The sequence below is a fragment of the Syngnathoides biaculeatus genome, chromosome 14 (assembly GCF_019802595.1).
Source record: "Syngnathoides biaculeatus isolate LvHL_M chromosome 14, ASM1980259v1, whole genome shotgun sequence".
NCBI lineage: Eukaryota > Metazoa > Chordata > Actinopteri > Syngnathiformes > Syngnathidae > Syngnathoides > Syngnathoides biaculeatus.
The window spans coordinates 7,161,001-7,175,396 of NC_084653.1; the positions used below are offsets into that span (position 1 = coordinate 7,161,001).

Sequence of the window (14,396 nt, forward strand, 5' to 3'; positions counted from 1 at the left end):
TAAGTTTGTCCGTGTATTTTAGCAAAACATTTAACTGTGATCTTTAGAATGATATTAAGGCAAATGAAGGACTGAACTGAAGGACCTTAAAGTTAGTTAAATTCTTTTCAGTGCTGGTTCCAGGTCCACAGTGACAAGTTGAGGGTTGAAATGTGTCCCAAAAGAGAAACAGTTTCCTCCTCCACCAATCAGGATCAGCTGTGCTTCCTCTTGGATCACCAACTCAGAGCAGAATGAGTGCAACATCAAAGGCCAAGGCACTGAGTTCTAAGGCAGGCAAGGAGAACCAGCAGTTAGATTCCCAACTAGTCCATGCAGTGAAATCAGGTTTTAATCACGTTGAACTGACCGTGACCAGGCTGAACTCGATGCTGCAGCGCGTGGATAGGTTGATGACGGCGACTCCCGGCACGCCGGCTGAATGGAGCCAAACTCCCCCCACCACAATCAGGTGATCGCCAAAAATGTGGGCACTGTGCGAATATCTAAAGTTCAGTGCAACACAGATTGGTTAGCTCAGAATGTTTCGTCCATCCTAAAACTGTAAATCAAACTCTAACTGTAACCATTGCCTGAGATGCAAATTTGATATCCTAGCTTCAAAGACCCCACCCTTGTTTGAAACCCTAACCCTAGCTTGAAACTCTTACTTGATATCCTAATATAAAACCCTGGCTTCAAACCTTATGCCAATTTCAAAACCCTAACCCTGTCTTTGAAATCCTAATTTGAAACTGACTCTGACTTGAAAACATGACATCAAAGTGTAGTTTGAAACCCTAATTTGAAACTTGGACAGAAAAATATAACTTAAGATGTCAAACCTTAATTTAAAACCCAAACGCTTATTTCAAACCTTAGCCGGCTTTATTCTACAGCTTGGACAATTATACACAATTAAGGACAAGAAATGGTGGCACAGCTGGAAAGTGTTGGCGGACCCGCCTGTGTGGAGTTTGCATGTTCTCGCCATGCCTGCGTGGGTTTCCTCCTACACCCCAAAAACATACAACCAGAATTGGACACTCTAAATTCCCCCTAGGTGTGATTGTGAATGCGCCTGTTTGTCTCGGTGTGCCCTGGAATTGGCTGGCAACCATTTCAGGGTGTACCCCGCCTCCTGCCCTTTGACAGCTGCGATAGGCTCCAGTACTCCCCGTGACCCTCGTGAGGATAAGCGGCTAAGAAAATGGATGGAACTGGTTGTCAGCAATCGCAGGGCACATTGAGACAAACAGCCACACTCACAATCACACCTAGAGGCAGTTTAGAGTGTCCAATTAATGTTACATGTTTTTGGGATGTGGGAGGAAACCGGAGAGCCCGAAGAAAACCCACGCGAGCACGGGGAGAACATGCAAACTCCACACAGGCGGGGCCAGGATCGAACCCGGGTCCTCAGAACTGTGAGGCCAACGCGTTACCAGCTGACCACCATGCTGCCTATTTTACATATATTCTGTTGTAATTTTTTTTTTTTACCCCGTATGAAACATTTTATTTCGTTGTATTCAAATCCCTTGAATCCAGTAAAGCACATTGTGTTACTTTGTGTATGAAATGCGCTCTATAAATAAATTTGCTTTGCTTTGCTTTGCTTTATTCTGTTTACATGTGGAATGTTCTCAGCCTGTTTCAGCATCTGTCAACTTGCCCAGTCTTTTGTTCCTTCTATCCCAGCTTTTTTGGAATGTGTTCCAGGTATTAAATCAGAACAAGAGAATATTTGCACAAAAAAATGTTTATCAGTTTAAACTCTGAACACTAAATACATGGTATTTGTTGTGTATTAAATTCAATATAGCTTTAAAAGGATTTGCTCCTTGTTGTGTCAATGTGAGGGCAAATGTGCGCCGTTGAGCAGTCCAGGGTGTACCCCACCTTGTGCTCAGAGTAAGCTGGGCTAGGCTCCAGCACACCCATGACTTAAGTGACGATAAGGGGTATGGAAAATGGATGGATGGATAGCTAGATGTATTCCGTCTTTTTATCTATATTTTACACACTGTCCCAACTTCACTGGAAATGGGCTTTCTAACTACTGTATTAGGAACCCACCTGGGACAAGGAGGGGGTTGCACCTCTATACTCTCCCAGCAGAAGCCCTCCTCATTTGACTTCATTGCCATGATGTCCCCAAGTGGCTCGCCCCTTCTTCCGTGCCCTCCGAAGAGCACCAGCCCTCCCTGGTAGGAACATGCTGAATGGGAATGGCGGGCCTCTGGTGCAGCGCCCTCTACTGCCACCTGAAAATAACACATTGCTTTTCATCTACAATGATGCATGGATATAAATTGTATGACCCAACTGCAGTGACAGTGATCAAGCATTTTCCGAAGATTCCTATAAGGGTTTTGAATGTATAAGATTTTTCTCTTATTACTTTATAAGCCTTTTCCATGAACACCAAAACAAATGCATCTTAGTGTCTTCAGTTTCTTTCACCAATGGAATCTGTGAGCTGAAATGCCAGGATGAGGTAGCCATTTGCAAATGATTATTTTCATTTTAAATTTTCTATCATCCATGCTTTTATTCAATAGAGTGTGAGTTCTTTTCTTAAAACATTTGTTTTTCCAGGGCTGGCACACATTAATGGGATTTCAATGGACCTTTACGACCTGTCAATCACTCATACAATAATAGCCTATCAGATAGTCGCATTGACTTAACCCCTGGCTTCACCCGCAACTCTTGTCGTCATGTCCCACAAGCAATGTTGGTTGTCAGTAGCGTGCACTTGGAAAAGTTAATGTTACGAAGAAAATGGTCCTCAGATGTTCTTGGGGTACGTGCAGTTCTGATGAAAGACATCCTGCTAAGGTACGAGGGGCCCGGTTGATTCATTTTCCAAAGCCTAAAACACAGTTGACGAAGTGTCTACGATGGATTAAGGCTTCCGGAAGAGTGCGCGTACAACTAAGCGTGGACAATATCAACAAACACAATGCTGTATGTTCGAAGGTAAGTGAGGGAGAAGTATCTTCTCTGAGTTTGATTTATCTATTATCAGTGCTTTATACATTGCAGGAGAACAACTTTCACTTTGTTAGTGTATCACTGACCTGTTGAATGAAGTGTGTATTGTTTTATGCCAACGAGTCGGATTAGTGATACGGAAATGAACAATGTCGATTTGTATAAAACCTCACTTTTAAGACATAGCACTGGGTTCGATTACGAGCCAAGTCAAATGAATACACCCACTCACTTATAGTATAAAGACTACAATGATATTACTCGTGATTTTTCCCTGCTTTACATCCTCAGTACGATTCCACAGTTTTATCCTGTTTGATATCAATATGAAGTTTGTGATGCGTCAAACTTTTTTGCATCAATCGGCAACGTTTTGCCGTAACTCTGACAATGCGTCCTCTCTGTCCAAAATCTTAATTCCGTGTACATATCCTTGCGTGAAATAGTTGAGACTCCTCTGTAGAACTCTTTTGGCCCAGTCCGACGTATTTGGTAAAAAACATACCCCAATATTATCTGGAATATGCGATAATATGCGATCCAGTTCAAACCTATTATGTTCAGTCACCATTTTGGAAGATTGTGGGGCATGGCAACTGTAGCTAAGGAGGGCGGGGCTGAAGATCGCCAGTCGGAAAGGTCCATTGTTATCTAAGCCAAAAATTTATTAAATATAACGGTAAATTTGTTGCTTGATAACAGAACACATAATACTAGAAGGTGAAGGTACAACGATACTAAACTTTGAGCCCCCAATGATCACAAACACGTAGCAGCTTGCTCTGGTAAATCTTCATTAAAAGCATGTTAAATAGCAAACAAGATACATCACAACCTCAGTCCAGTGTAGTTGATCCAGGTCCAGGAAGTAGCCATCACCTAAAACTGCTTCAGACTCGTTTTTTCCACCAAAGACAAACAATAAGTCTTTTCCTAAAAAAAACAAACAAATTAGGTTTGTTTGTGGTATAATTTAAAAAGGAAAATACAAAAACTGCTCTGAGTTTACCTTGATGCGTGACGAGAGTAGCAGAGTGTCTCCATCGAAGTGGTGGATGGGCACCAGTACAAATCATCTGCTCCTCATGAAGTTCAACTACATCCTCAGGACCAGGGGAACCTTCATTATGGAGGGTGACTTTGAGAAGGCCTGTGATCGGGTTGACGGGAGAGGATCGTCCTCCATATATCACAGCCATTCCCCCAGGAATGGAAGTAACAGTGTGGTAAAGACGAAGAACTATAGGAAAGCAAAGGTTTTGGTTCATGGCTATTGACCTTAAGAAGCTCTTAGAGCCCAAAATTCTGATTAACTCACTAAAACTGGCTGAGGGATGTACATGGATGGATCTCCATCCCTCATGGCCTTTGAGCAGGAATCGGCTCGAAGACCCTCGGCCAGTCCTGCAAAAGCCTCCGGTGAGCAGGATTTGGCCTCCGTCCAGCAATGTGGAAGCCATCCCGAGACCCTCCACGCAAACTGGCTCGATGTTCACAGCAAGGCCTGCAGGTTTCTGAGATGAATTTGGAACTGGCCCTAGGGGTAGAACAAAAGCAGTAATGCAACACGGATTTAAGATGAATAACTTTTAGCTAACAATAAGTCAAGGCAATAAGCACCTGCAGGATGGGCGAGCAGACATTGCGCTGTGAGAGACCCTCGAGATGCTGTGAGGATGAAATAGTGCGAGCATTTTTGGTGCCACTCCTGTTGAATAGAAGGAATATCACTGCAACTCATGATGGAAATGACCCCACTGCCTATTTCCGACAGTTCCGACATGACATTTTTGTTTGCACATTAAGGACAACTACGTAGCTCGTCTCAATCACAACTTCCCCAGTGATATAAAGAAAATGATTAGAATCCAGTTCGAATAAAAACTTTGCCAATACTAGCTGTCAGATTCCATTGCAATTCTGTCACAAAATTTTGAGGTATATATAATTAAAAAGTAACAAACATGATCCCACAAATGGCTATAACTGGAAATGGTGTACACAAGCCAAGCAGAATGCTTATCAAAATCTGACTTTTTTGAGCTCTAACAAAAAATATCTGGATCCCGATTATGCTCAGCATAATCACTTCTACTCCCTCAAAACACTGTACAGTATTGTTCATCAATGCTTGAAGGAAAACAAACTCTCAACACTAAAACTGACCTCATACTCATCAAAAGGCTCCAAACGTTCCACTCGATGTCTCTCATCATCAGGAATTAACCTGAGGAAGAACTCATTCATATCCAAGCACACACACTTTTCCCATCCCTGAACACAACAAAAACAAGAATACACCATCAATGAATCACGGTTAAAGGATGTAAATCGTTTTGAATACTGTATTTCCTCAAACAGTGGCTACAGAAAGCCCAATTATGGTGTCATCTATTTAAGAAAAACACATGCATATGTTTTTCCATCAGGTAAAAAACTAAACTAATGTAATTGCTGTTTTGCTGTTAACCACACATTTGAACTCCATCGCTAACAAAAATAGCATCTGACAAAGCATGTGTTTTAAAGTTTCCTGACGTAGTATTAAACATTATCTTGTGTGGAGACAGTGTTAAGCAACAATTAGCTTTCTAGTAAACTGACGTGATCGCTCTACATTGTTGTATGTGTTCAAGTTAGTTTTTATTAAAAATGTCATTTTTATTTTGGTTTTAATGGCAGTTTAATTTGAGATCAATCCTAATAAAGCACTCCCTTCACTTACAAGTGTAATAAAAGTGTCATGAGCGGGACTGAATCACTGCCTGGAGGGGCGTAGCTTGGTCACCGCTCTGGGCGGTGCTACCTCAAGCACTCGTCACAGCTGTTGCGCCTTCGGCATGTTAATTAACCATATATTTATGTTGGAGTTTACGTCACGGGCATTTGACAGTTAATTTAGTTTGCACTGTGTTACCGTGTGCGGAAACTACTTCTACAATAAAACCTACTGGACATTATGCCGTTATCACGGAGTCATCCGTTTGGGTCCTCCCCCGCACGGATGGCAGATGACAACGCATTGACTACTCTTCTTGGTCAACTCGCACCTACAGCGCCACCTTCACCTGTACCGCTTTCGGAAAAACAAGTTTAAGTGCTTCCTCCCGGTTCCGGTGAATGATGAAGGGGGGGTGTGACAGAGAAACCGCAGGGACTGGCAACAATATGTTGCTCATATACCAAAGTGTTCATAAACCGGGTCATTTGTAATGCATCTGCATTTAATTTTTGTTCAAAGACACCACAAATAAAGAAAACAACTTTTTAGAGAGTTTCAAATAATCATGTATTTAAACTGTAGTCACGGTTGTTGGCGTAGCATAAACAGGAAGTCAGCTATCCCGTTTTCCTTGTGTGGTCACGTGACATTCTGCATACAGTATGTATTGTGACTTTTCTCCTCATCTCTGGAGTTCAGTAAAGTAACCTTAATGTGATGTAGCGGATTTTTGTTTCTGTTGTGACCCAAAATGGCTACCTCCTGAATAGATGCCTTTTCCCATCTGCAGTTGACTCAATAAGTGTATCGTTGCAGCCATTATTTAATGAACTGGGGTCGTAATATTATTGTAGTTCTGGAAATACTGGCCTTGGCAAGAAATCTCTGCCTTTGTGCGTCAGCGTCGGGATATTGTCGGAGCGCGTGTAGAGTGGAATTCAACTTCAGGAAGTGCTGCTGCATGATGCGCCCAAATGGATCTTGGGGATGGATCTGCTCGTACATCACAAAGAGGGACTGGGGCAAAAGTCTTGCTGCCCAAGAAATGATGTCATCTGACCTAGAGAAGGAACAGTTTATGATATGGATTGGCAATGCAGCCAATGGGCCAAGAAAACATTTCTAGTTCTTTTGGTAAAAATTTGATAAATGTACAATCAAATGTCAGTTTATCAAAATCAAAAGAACATTTCACAAGGTTCAGGAACATTTGGAATAAGATCTTCACCTCTCAAATTTAACCAGATTAAAATTAATAAAAAAAAAAAAAACAGAAATACCGCAGACTAAAATTCCCTTGAACTACACGTGGAAACGTGGCAAATAGTCACGCTAAGCTTCTCACTGTCAAAATGCACAATTTGTGATGCTCACTGTTGTGTTTTCATGTAGGTGAGGACCACTTCGGAAAGAATCAGAGTTGGAGCCGTCGGGTCGAGTCCTGCAATTCCCAAAGCTTCCTCTACAATGGAATCATGTCGCACATCCACCCCTAGCAGGAAGTACTGACTGCTAGACACGTACACGGGTCCTACAGAAACATATGCAGCTATGTAGCATAACATGTACGCAGGGGTGTCAAACTCATTTTGGTCGCCAGCCACATTGTGATTAGTTTCCCTCACAGGGCTGTTATGACTATGAACCCATTAAAATCTTCAGTCGCCTCATCAGTCACACATGAAATTTATAAACTAAGTTTGAAACCAGAAATCAAAGATAATGGGTTTTTCAACCTTTGTTCATGTTTGGTCACACAAAACTGCTTATAACATCTCAACTGTGTCATTTATGATATATGACTATTTGAACTTTTGGTACAGATTTTCACAAGAATCATGGACGTTGACATGATTTGCCTTCGCGGGCCGCATCAAATCATGTGGCGGGCTGGATCTGGCACTTGGGCTTTGAGTTTGACACCAGTGATGTATAGTGTCACGACATCAATGGAAAATTTCACCTGTAGGAGGAAATACATGCTGAGAGTCCAACATTCTTGAGAGCGACACATTGGACCGGATCAGTGCTGCTTTACGCCGAGTCACGTCTGGAAAATCCACTTCAAACACAATGGTCCGGTTGAGCGCCTCGTCTGCGCACAGACGGAAATACAGCGAGTCGAACCCAGCGCCTAGAGACAAAATCTACAAAAGATGGATGGATAAAAATGGCAGCATTATTATTTGTTGACATAAATCAATCACAGGTTTAGTAAGCTTGCCTGTCTCTTGGCACAATGTTGTGTGACTTGCAGGAAGGTCTGCAAACAGTGCTCCACAGCTCTCCACCGCACATAGTAGCCCCTAAATAGTATGCAACACAACTTTGTATTTTTTGTTAGCATGCTCTTTAAAAATGTTAATGGTTGATGATTGTTGAGGTGCGCATGTGTTTGTCATCACCCTATTATTTTATTCATAATTGTACTTTGTATTTGTATTTTTTTCCATTTTCCTAAATATTCAATGCCACTTACCGTGGACATTTTTAATGGAATTTATTTATACTGACCATAGAGAAAAATTTATTTATTTATTTATTTGAGTGAATTTACTCTAAATTCCAAATAATAATAATAAAAAAATATATATATATATATATATATATATATATATATATATATATATTATTTTTTTCTTTCTATTTCGTCCAGGGAGTTAGTAGTGCAAGGGGCTAGTGGCGCAATGGATAACGCGTCTGACTACGGATCAGAAGATTCTAGGTTCGACTCCTGGCTAGCTCGACTTTTTTTTTTTTCTTGATAATTCCAATTTCCCTCACAGGACGCATAAAATAATGTATCAATCTTTTTTTTTTTTTTTAAATGTAACCTTCCTCCAATGCACTAGCATGCAATAATATTATGCATCACCATGCACAATTGGCATACTATTGCAAGCATGTGACATGCCATCACATGTCACTGCAGACAGGCCACATTCTTCTGACCGTGCATCCGTGAATGAGTTGTGGTGTTGTGTTCCAAGCTTTGTGTCGTCTGACCTATTGATGAGTGGCGCTCTCCTCGCCACTTTGTACACGAAGTGCTTCAGGAAGCAATCGTGGAAGTAGCCCTGAGCCGCAGCAGAAGCTTTACTCACCACGCTGCTGTCATTGGTCCCTTGGACCTAAGGAAGGCGAGAAGAGCGTGAACCCCTCCCAAAGCTGCGTTCAAGTTTGTGTAAGTCAATTTTTAAAGAACCTCACCGCCGTGTCCGAACCCTTCTGCTTTTTTCTGTTTGTCATTCTGTTTTCAGTAAACTCTCGCGTTACTTTAAAATGCTACGACGCACACATTTTAGAGGTACACGATTATATTTCTATTGACGTTTGGCAAAACAGTTCATATGAGCGATCACTCGGGCAGCAGTCCTTTTGAGCGTTTTTTCGCGCCCCACAGCGCCCCTTAAGGCCTGGAGGATGCCACAGGCTTTGACGCCACATGAATAACAACTAGTGTTTGTGAAAAAATGTTATAATTAATAATGGGTGCACTGCTTGGCCATATATTCGATCTCCAATTTGGCCAGAAACAAGTTGGCCACATTCTGATCATCTATTTGTTCTGGTGACTGTCAATGAATGCTTTATAGAATTTCACCATGCAGCTTTAGTTTGTCTGACAATGCAGCAGACGTAGATAGTGCGCACGCGCGGCTTTTTCCCAACAGGAAGCGTTTGGCTTCAACCAGCTGATGTTGCTACATTAATGTCAACAGTCAGGGGAAGCGACAGTGGTGAGGGTAAGTGTCTTTGGCCTTGATAGTGACATTCAAACGAGAAATGCACACCGTTGTGTTATTAAATTGATGTCGAATATTTGACCTCTTTAACATTTTAGCTTCCTGACATACAAGCTGGATTGGACATAGCGCTGTCATGCTAGCGACCAAACAAACGATAACGTCTGGTGGCGTCACCAATGGAATAAACAAGGAAGTTAATGAAATGTTGCCCTTGAGGCTACGTTGTGACAATGCTGCGGTGATATGTGCTTGCCATTGTTTATGCGAAGGCAGGCAGCACCTGTAATAAACTGTGTATTTTATGGAATACTTCAGGTCATTACTGAATTATTTTTCCCCCAGACATGACGCCAATGTACTTCATCCACCCCGTTAAGTAATAACGGCGTGACCAAAAGTTTTGAGACTGACACAAATATTAATTTTCACCAAATCTACTGCCTCATGCCTTATGACAGTAATTTGAATGGACTCCAGAATGTTATGAAAGGTGATCAGTTGAATTTAAATTCATTGCAAAGTCCTTATTTGCCATGAAAATAAACTTCATTCCTGCCCTCCCCTAACACGCACACAGGTGAGGGTGTTGATGAGGACAAAGCTTGAGATCACTTTATCATGCTGACTGAGTGAGAATAACATCTTTAAAAGGAGGATGGTGCTTGAAATCATTGTTCTTCCTCTGTTAACCATGGTTACCAGCAAGGTAACGTGCAGTCATCATTGCAATGGACATAAGGTGCCTTACAGGCAAAGATATTGCCGCCTGAAATATTGCACTATGTATCGGATGATCAAGAACTTCAAGGGGAGAACTTCAATTGCTGTTAAGAAGGCTTTAGAGCCCCCAAAAAACTCCAGCAAATGCCAGGACTGTTTCCTAAAGTTCATTCAGTTGCAGGATTGGGTCGTCACCAGTGCGGCGCTTGTTCAGGAATGACAGGAAGTGGGTATGAGTGCATCTGCACTCACAGTGAGGCGTGAAGACTTTTGGAGGATTGCTTGATATCAAGAAGGGCAGCAAAGAAGCCACATCTCTCTAAGAAAAAACATCAGGGATAGACTGATATTCTGCAAAAGGTACAGAGATTTGACTTCTGAGGAGTGGGGTAAAATCAGTTTCTCTAAAGAATCCCCTTTCCGATTGTTTGGGACATCTGGACATAAGCTTGTCCTAAGAACAAAAGCCACAACAGCTTCTTGGCATATGAGACACAGCCGTTGATCAGACTTCCGTGGAAAAACATTTCGCTGTCCACTCTTTATTAAGTACTTGGCACTCACTGTCCCCCCCCCTTTTTTTTTTTTTTCTTTTTTGGTCCGGTCATTTTTACATAGGGGCTCAAATGGCAATGGGAAAATGAGAGTGAAATAAGGAGTACATTACACTCCAACAAAAGCTCACTAATGTTCAGTTTGCCATCAATTGAGGAAATGCTGGCATTGTAGGGACAAGATGAAATGAATGATTTTTTTTTTTTTTTAAGTGATTAAGTTCCGCAGGCCGTATTTAAAAGCCTAATGAGCCATAATTTGCCCATGTCTGGTCTTGGTGTTTACTAACATCCATTTTCTGAGCCGCTTATCCTCACAAGGGTCGCGAGAGTGCTGGATCTTATCCCAGCTGTCTATCGGGTTCTCAAATGAGTCCAATGCGTATTTAAAAAAAGAAAATAAACCACTGGGATAGGCTTCAGGCCCCGTACACAGAAGCGTGTTGCGGCCACACGTTAACCTACGTAAATCTCTCTGTGACCAACGGTTTCTTTTCTTTAAAAAAAAAAAGTGTCACAGAGAGGTTAACGAAGTTTAACGTGTGGCTGTAACACGCTTCCGTGTACGTTGCAAACGACTCCCTGTCTTTTTTTTTTTAACTCATTGTTCTCAAATGAGCCATCTTGGCATTATAAATACTTCTTGGGAATTTGAGATTGAGAAGAATATTTCCTACCTGAAATGAAGCGATCGCTACACACTCGTGTGTATTTGGTTGGTGACCATCCATCACATTTAAATGCCGAAATCCATCGATCTTTTCAGCTGGTATTCTATAGAATGACCTCTTTGAATATCTGTCTCTTGGGCATTGTAAATATTCTGCTCCGGTTCAATGTCCTCCACACTTTCGATCAGCTCTTTTTGACCGGCAATATGGCGCCATGAAAATGGTGGCATCATGTGGACGAGCTCTATAGGTGATTGCCATTCGATTAGATTGAACACTTCCAATGGTTACAAAGTAACTCCTCTCCTCCATGTAGGACCTGAACCATTTAAGGACATTTCCATTTAGTACTGTCCACGCTTCCATTCTGTTGCGGGTTATGTTATTTTCCATATAAAAATCTGCACTGAGATCCAACAAGACCCGAATTGACTCCTTTCCGGAGTCAGTATTCAACCTTATATCATTTAGAACGTAGATAATTGCAGATTATTTTGGAAACCTGATTGAATTTTATCAAAACCGATATTTCAGGTGAACAAGAGAGTCTTGGCTATGAAAGAGCAATTTGATTTGGGTCTATAGCTTACTAACATGGAAGCGTCCAGTGGTCAATGTTTTAAGAAGAGGCTTAAGGGGCTACTTTAAGAGTTTTCGGAAAGATGCCTGACAGAAGTCAGCAATTGATCATTTGCTGCAAATCAGCTAGCACCGAATTCACATTAGCTTTGAAAAAGGCAGATGGTTTTGAGGCAAGTCGCTTAATTTTTTTTCCTGCATTGGCGAAGCACAGCATTGTGGTTAGTGATTCTGTCTTAAAGTTCTAAAGATCTGCTTTTGAATTTCATTTGTTTCTGGCCTTGCTAAAGTGTGATTATCCTCCCCATACTTGCATGCATTTTTTGGTGTGGTGGGGGGGTGTATGCCAGCCACCTCCCAAATTCCGGAGTAAGCAGTCATTAGTCTTGCCTGTCCTCAAGTTAAATGAATTGTTTTAATGGGCTTTTACACTGTTGTATCAATGTACTCTATAGCAATTCACACATTCTTAACTACTTATTACTTTTTCATCAATCAGTTATTTTGTGTTTTAACATTCTATGCATTGAATGCATTCATTTCAGTGCATTAGTTAACGTTGTGCCAAACATATGTCCGTTCATCTGAGATGACACGCTGTGGCGACGCCGAAAGAAACACAAGTTGTTGTGTACAGCTTCAGTTTGTCCCATTAAAGTAATCATAGCCCCGAAGGTTTTTTAGTCATTTTACATTAGTTTTCGTGTAATCTACAACTGGTAGTGACAAACGACTTCAAGCAAGCACATTTTGCCTTTCATTTAAAGAATTCTTCTCCATGTGTCAAACTGCACTCAGCCACACCTAAAAAATGGCGCTCAAGGCACACAATTTGAAGGCAAGATATGTTATACTTTGCAGAAACTGGGGGGTGACTATTGCATACAAGTACATTCCGATCACAATGCTCACATCAGACAATGTGATTTGACGGGCGCATACTCGCCCGCACACCATCACACTCGCAAATCTGCACAGTTGAGCACGAAAAATCACGCCCGTTAAATTTGTTACAAGTAGAAATACATAGATATTGAAAGACGTTGCTTATTTTGTGTAGTCTTGACCAATGTGCCCTATAAGTGAACCTAAGCCTGATGTCTTTTTTTTTTGTCACACGGAAGCACACGGTATCCAACAACATCTGCTGCTCAGCCTACTTATACTTCCTAGTTTCCCTGACACTGCTGCCATCCGTTCTTAAAGGGGCACACTCATAATTACAAACAGAACACACACCCGCAACTTTATACCTGCGGGCATGACTGGTGGACCACACCTCTAACTTTATATCTGCAGGCATGACTGACCACACCCGTACATTTTTCAAATGTGAGTGAATGCTCAAATGATATACTGTATTGTGCAGCTGAATATGTGAATCTGAGTGTCATTCGTTGTGATTGGCTGGTGACCAATCCAGCGTGTAGTCCATATCTTATCCAAAGTTGGCTGGGATGGGCTCTTCCTCAGTTGAGGACAAGTACTATTGAAAATGAATACATGGTTTGTCCTGCAATGGTGAAATTGATGTTTTACAGCAGCAAAGTGGTCAGTAACAGCACATGAGGATGATGATATGATCAAAGTAAACAAAAAAATTGATAAAATATCCATGCAAATATTTAAGAGGAGACTGAGCAGACCTTGCAATGACCCTGACTGAGCTAAGTCAATGTGATTCGCTCCAACACCTTCTCTCACAGAGCAGTTGTGAGATCATCAGTGAGGCTTGACCGCACAGGTGGGAGGCAAAGCGACAAGTGACAAGTGGCCTTCCCCCGACCGCACCCCCCCCCACTGGTCCCCATGAGCTCTAGAGGGAGTGGTGGCCGCTCCAATGGCGCACTGCCACAGACCAAGATCTGCCAGTTCAAGCTGGTGCTGCTGGGTGACATGGCGGTGGGCAAATCCAGCCTGGTGCTGCGCTTCGTCAAGGGACAGTTTGATGAGTTTCAGGAGACCACCATAGGAGGTGAGGGCTGGGGGGAATATGATTGGAATCTGTTCATGCGTCATTCACAGTTTTGAAATGTTTATGCACATGTCACAGCTGCTTTCCTGGCCCAGTCGGTGTGCTTAGATGACACCACGGTCAAGTTTGAGATCTGGGACACAGCAGGACAAGAGCGTTACCACAGCCTGGCGCCCATGTACTACAGAGGAGCTCAAGCTGCCATTGTGGTTTTTGACATCACCAAGCCAGTATGCAACAGACACATTGATTACATTAATACTGCAAAATAAGGGGACAAGTATGATCCATTACGGATCACTCGTTGACATCTGATTTGTTCAGATTTAGATCCCTTTTTAACATGTGAAATACGGTGAACCTCTAGTACTTGTGGGAGATAGGAGCCAAGCCCCGCTATGAATAGTGATCATCAGAGAGTATTTGATACCCACCTATAAATGTTTG

At 42.0% G+C, this 14,396-nt stretch overlaps 2 protein-coding genes, 1 long non-coding RNA gene and 1 other non-coding gene across 7 annotated transcripts in view; 3 read left to right on the forward strand and 1 right to left on the reverse strand.

The window, feature by feature from the left end:
• Positions 1-9,095, reverse strand: lcmt2 (leucine carboxyl methyltransferase 2). Its single transcript, XM_061842654.1, has 14 exons — positions 8,912-9,095; positions 8,708-8,832; positions 7,926-8,007; positions 7,665-7,848; positions 7,076-7,232; positions 6,572-6,761; positions 5,146-5,253; positions 4,600-4,687; positions 4,298-4,516; positions 3,989-4,219; positions 3,815-3,912; positions 2,059-2,246; positions 350-485; positions 1-267 (listed from the first exon to the last, which is right to left on the reverse strand). Exons 1-14 carry the CDS (start codon positions 8,948-8,950, stop codon positions 97-99), a joined length of 2,016 nt encoding a protein of 671 aa, XP_061698638.1. The 5' UTR covers positions 8,951-9,095; the 3' UTR covers positions 1-96.
• LOC133512730 (uncharacterized) lies at positions 314-7,670 on the forward strand. The gene is made up of 3 exons (XR_009798274.1): positions 314-451; positions 7,094-7,203; positions 7,525-7,670. It is a non-coding gene; the product is annotated as an uncharacterized LOC133512730 (long non-coding RNA).
• trnar-acg (transfer RNA arginine (anticodon ACG)) lies at positions 8,375-8,447 on the forward strand. The gene has a single exon. It is a non-coding gene; the product is annotated as a tRNA-Arg (tRNA).
• The window catches only part of rab5b (RAB5B, member RAS oncogene family), a 12,895-nt gene continuing 7,244 nt past the window's right edge, over positions 8,746-14,396 (forward strand). The window contains exons 1-3 of one of the 4 annotated variants that reach the window (XM_061842662.1): positions 8,746-8,885; positions 13,686-13,949; positions 14,028-14,179. In XM_061842662.1, the coding sequence (XP_061698646.1) occupies positions 13,784-13,949; positions 14,028-14,179 (318 nt within the window). In that variant the 5' untranslated portion in view covers positions 8,746-8,885; positions 13,686-13,783. Of the gene's footprint in view, positions 8,886-9,310; positions 9,448-13,680; positions 13,950-14,027; positions 14,180-14,396 lie in introns of those variants that run through there. The other 3 variants (XM_061842663.1, XM_061842659.1, XM_061842661.1) reach the window with 3 other exon arrangements.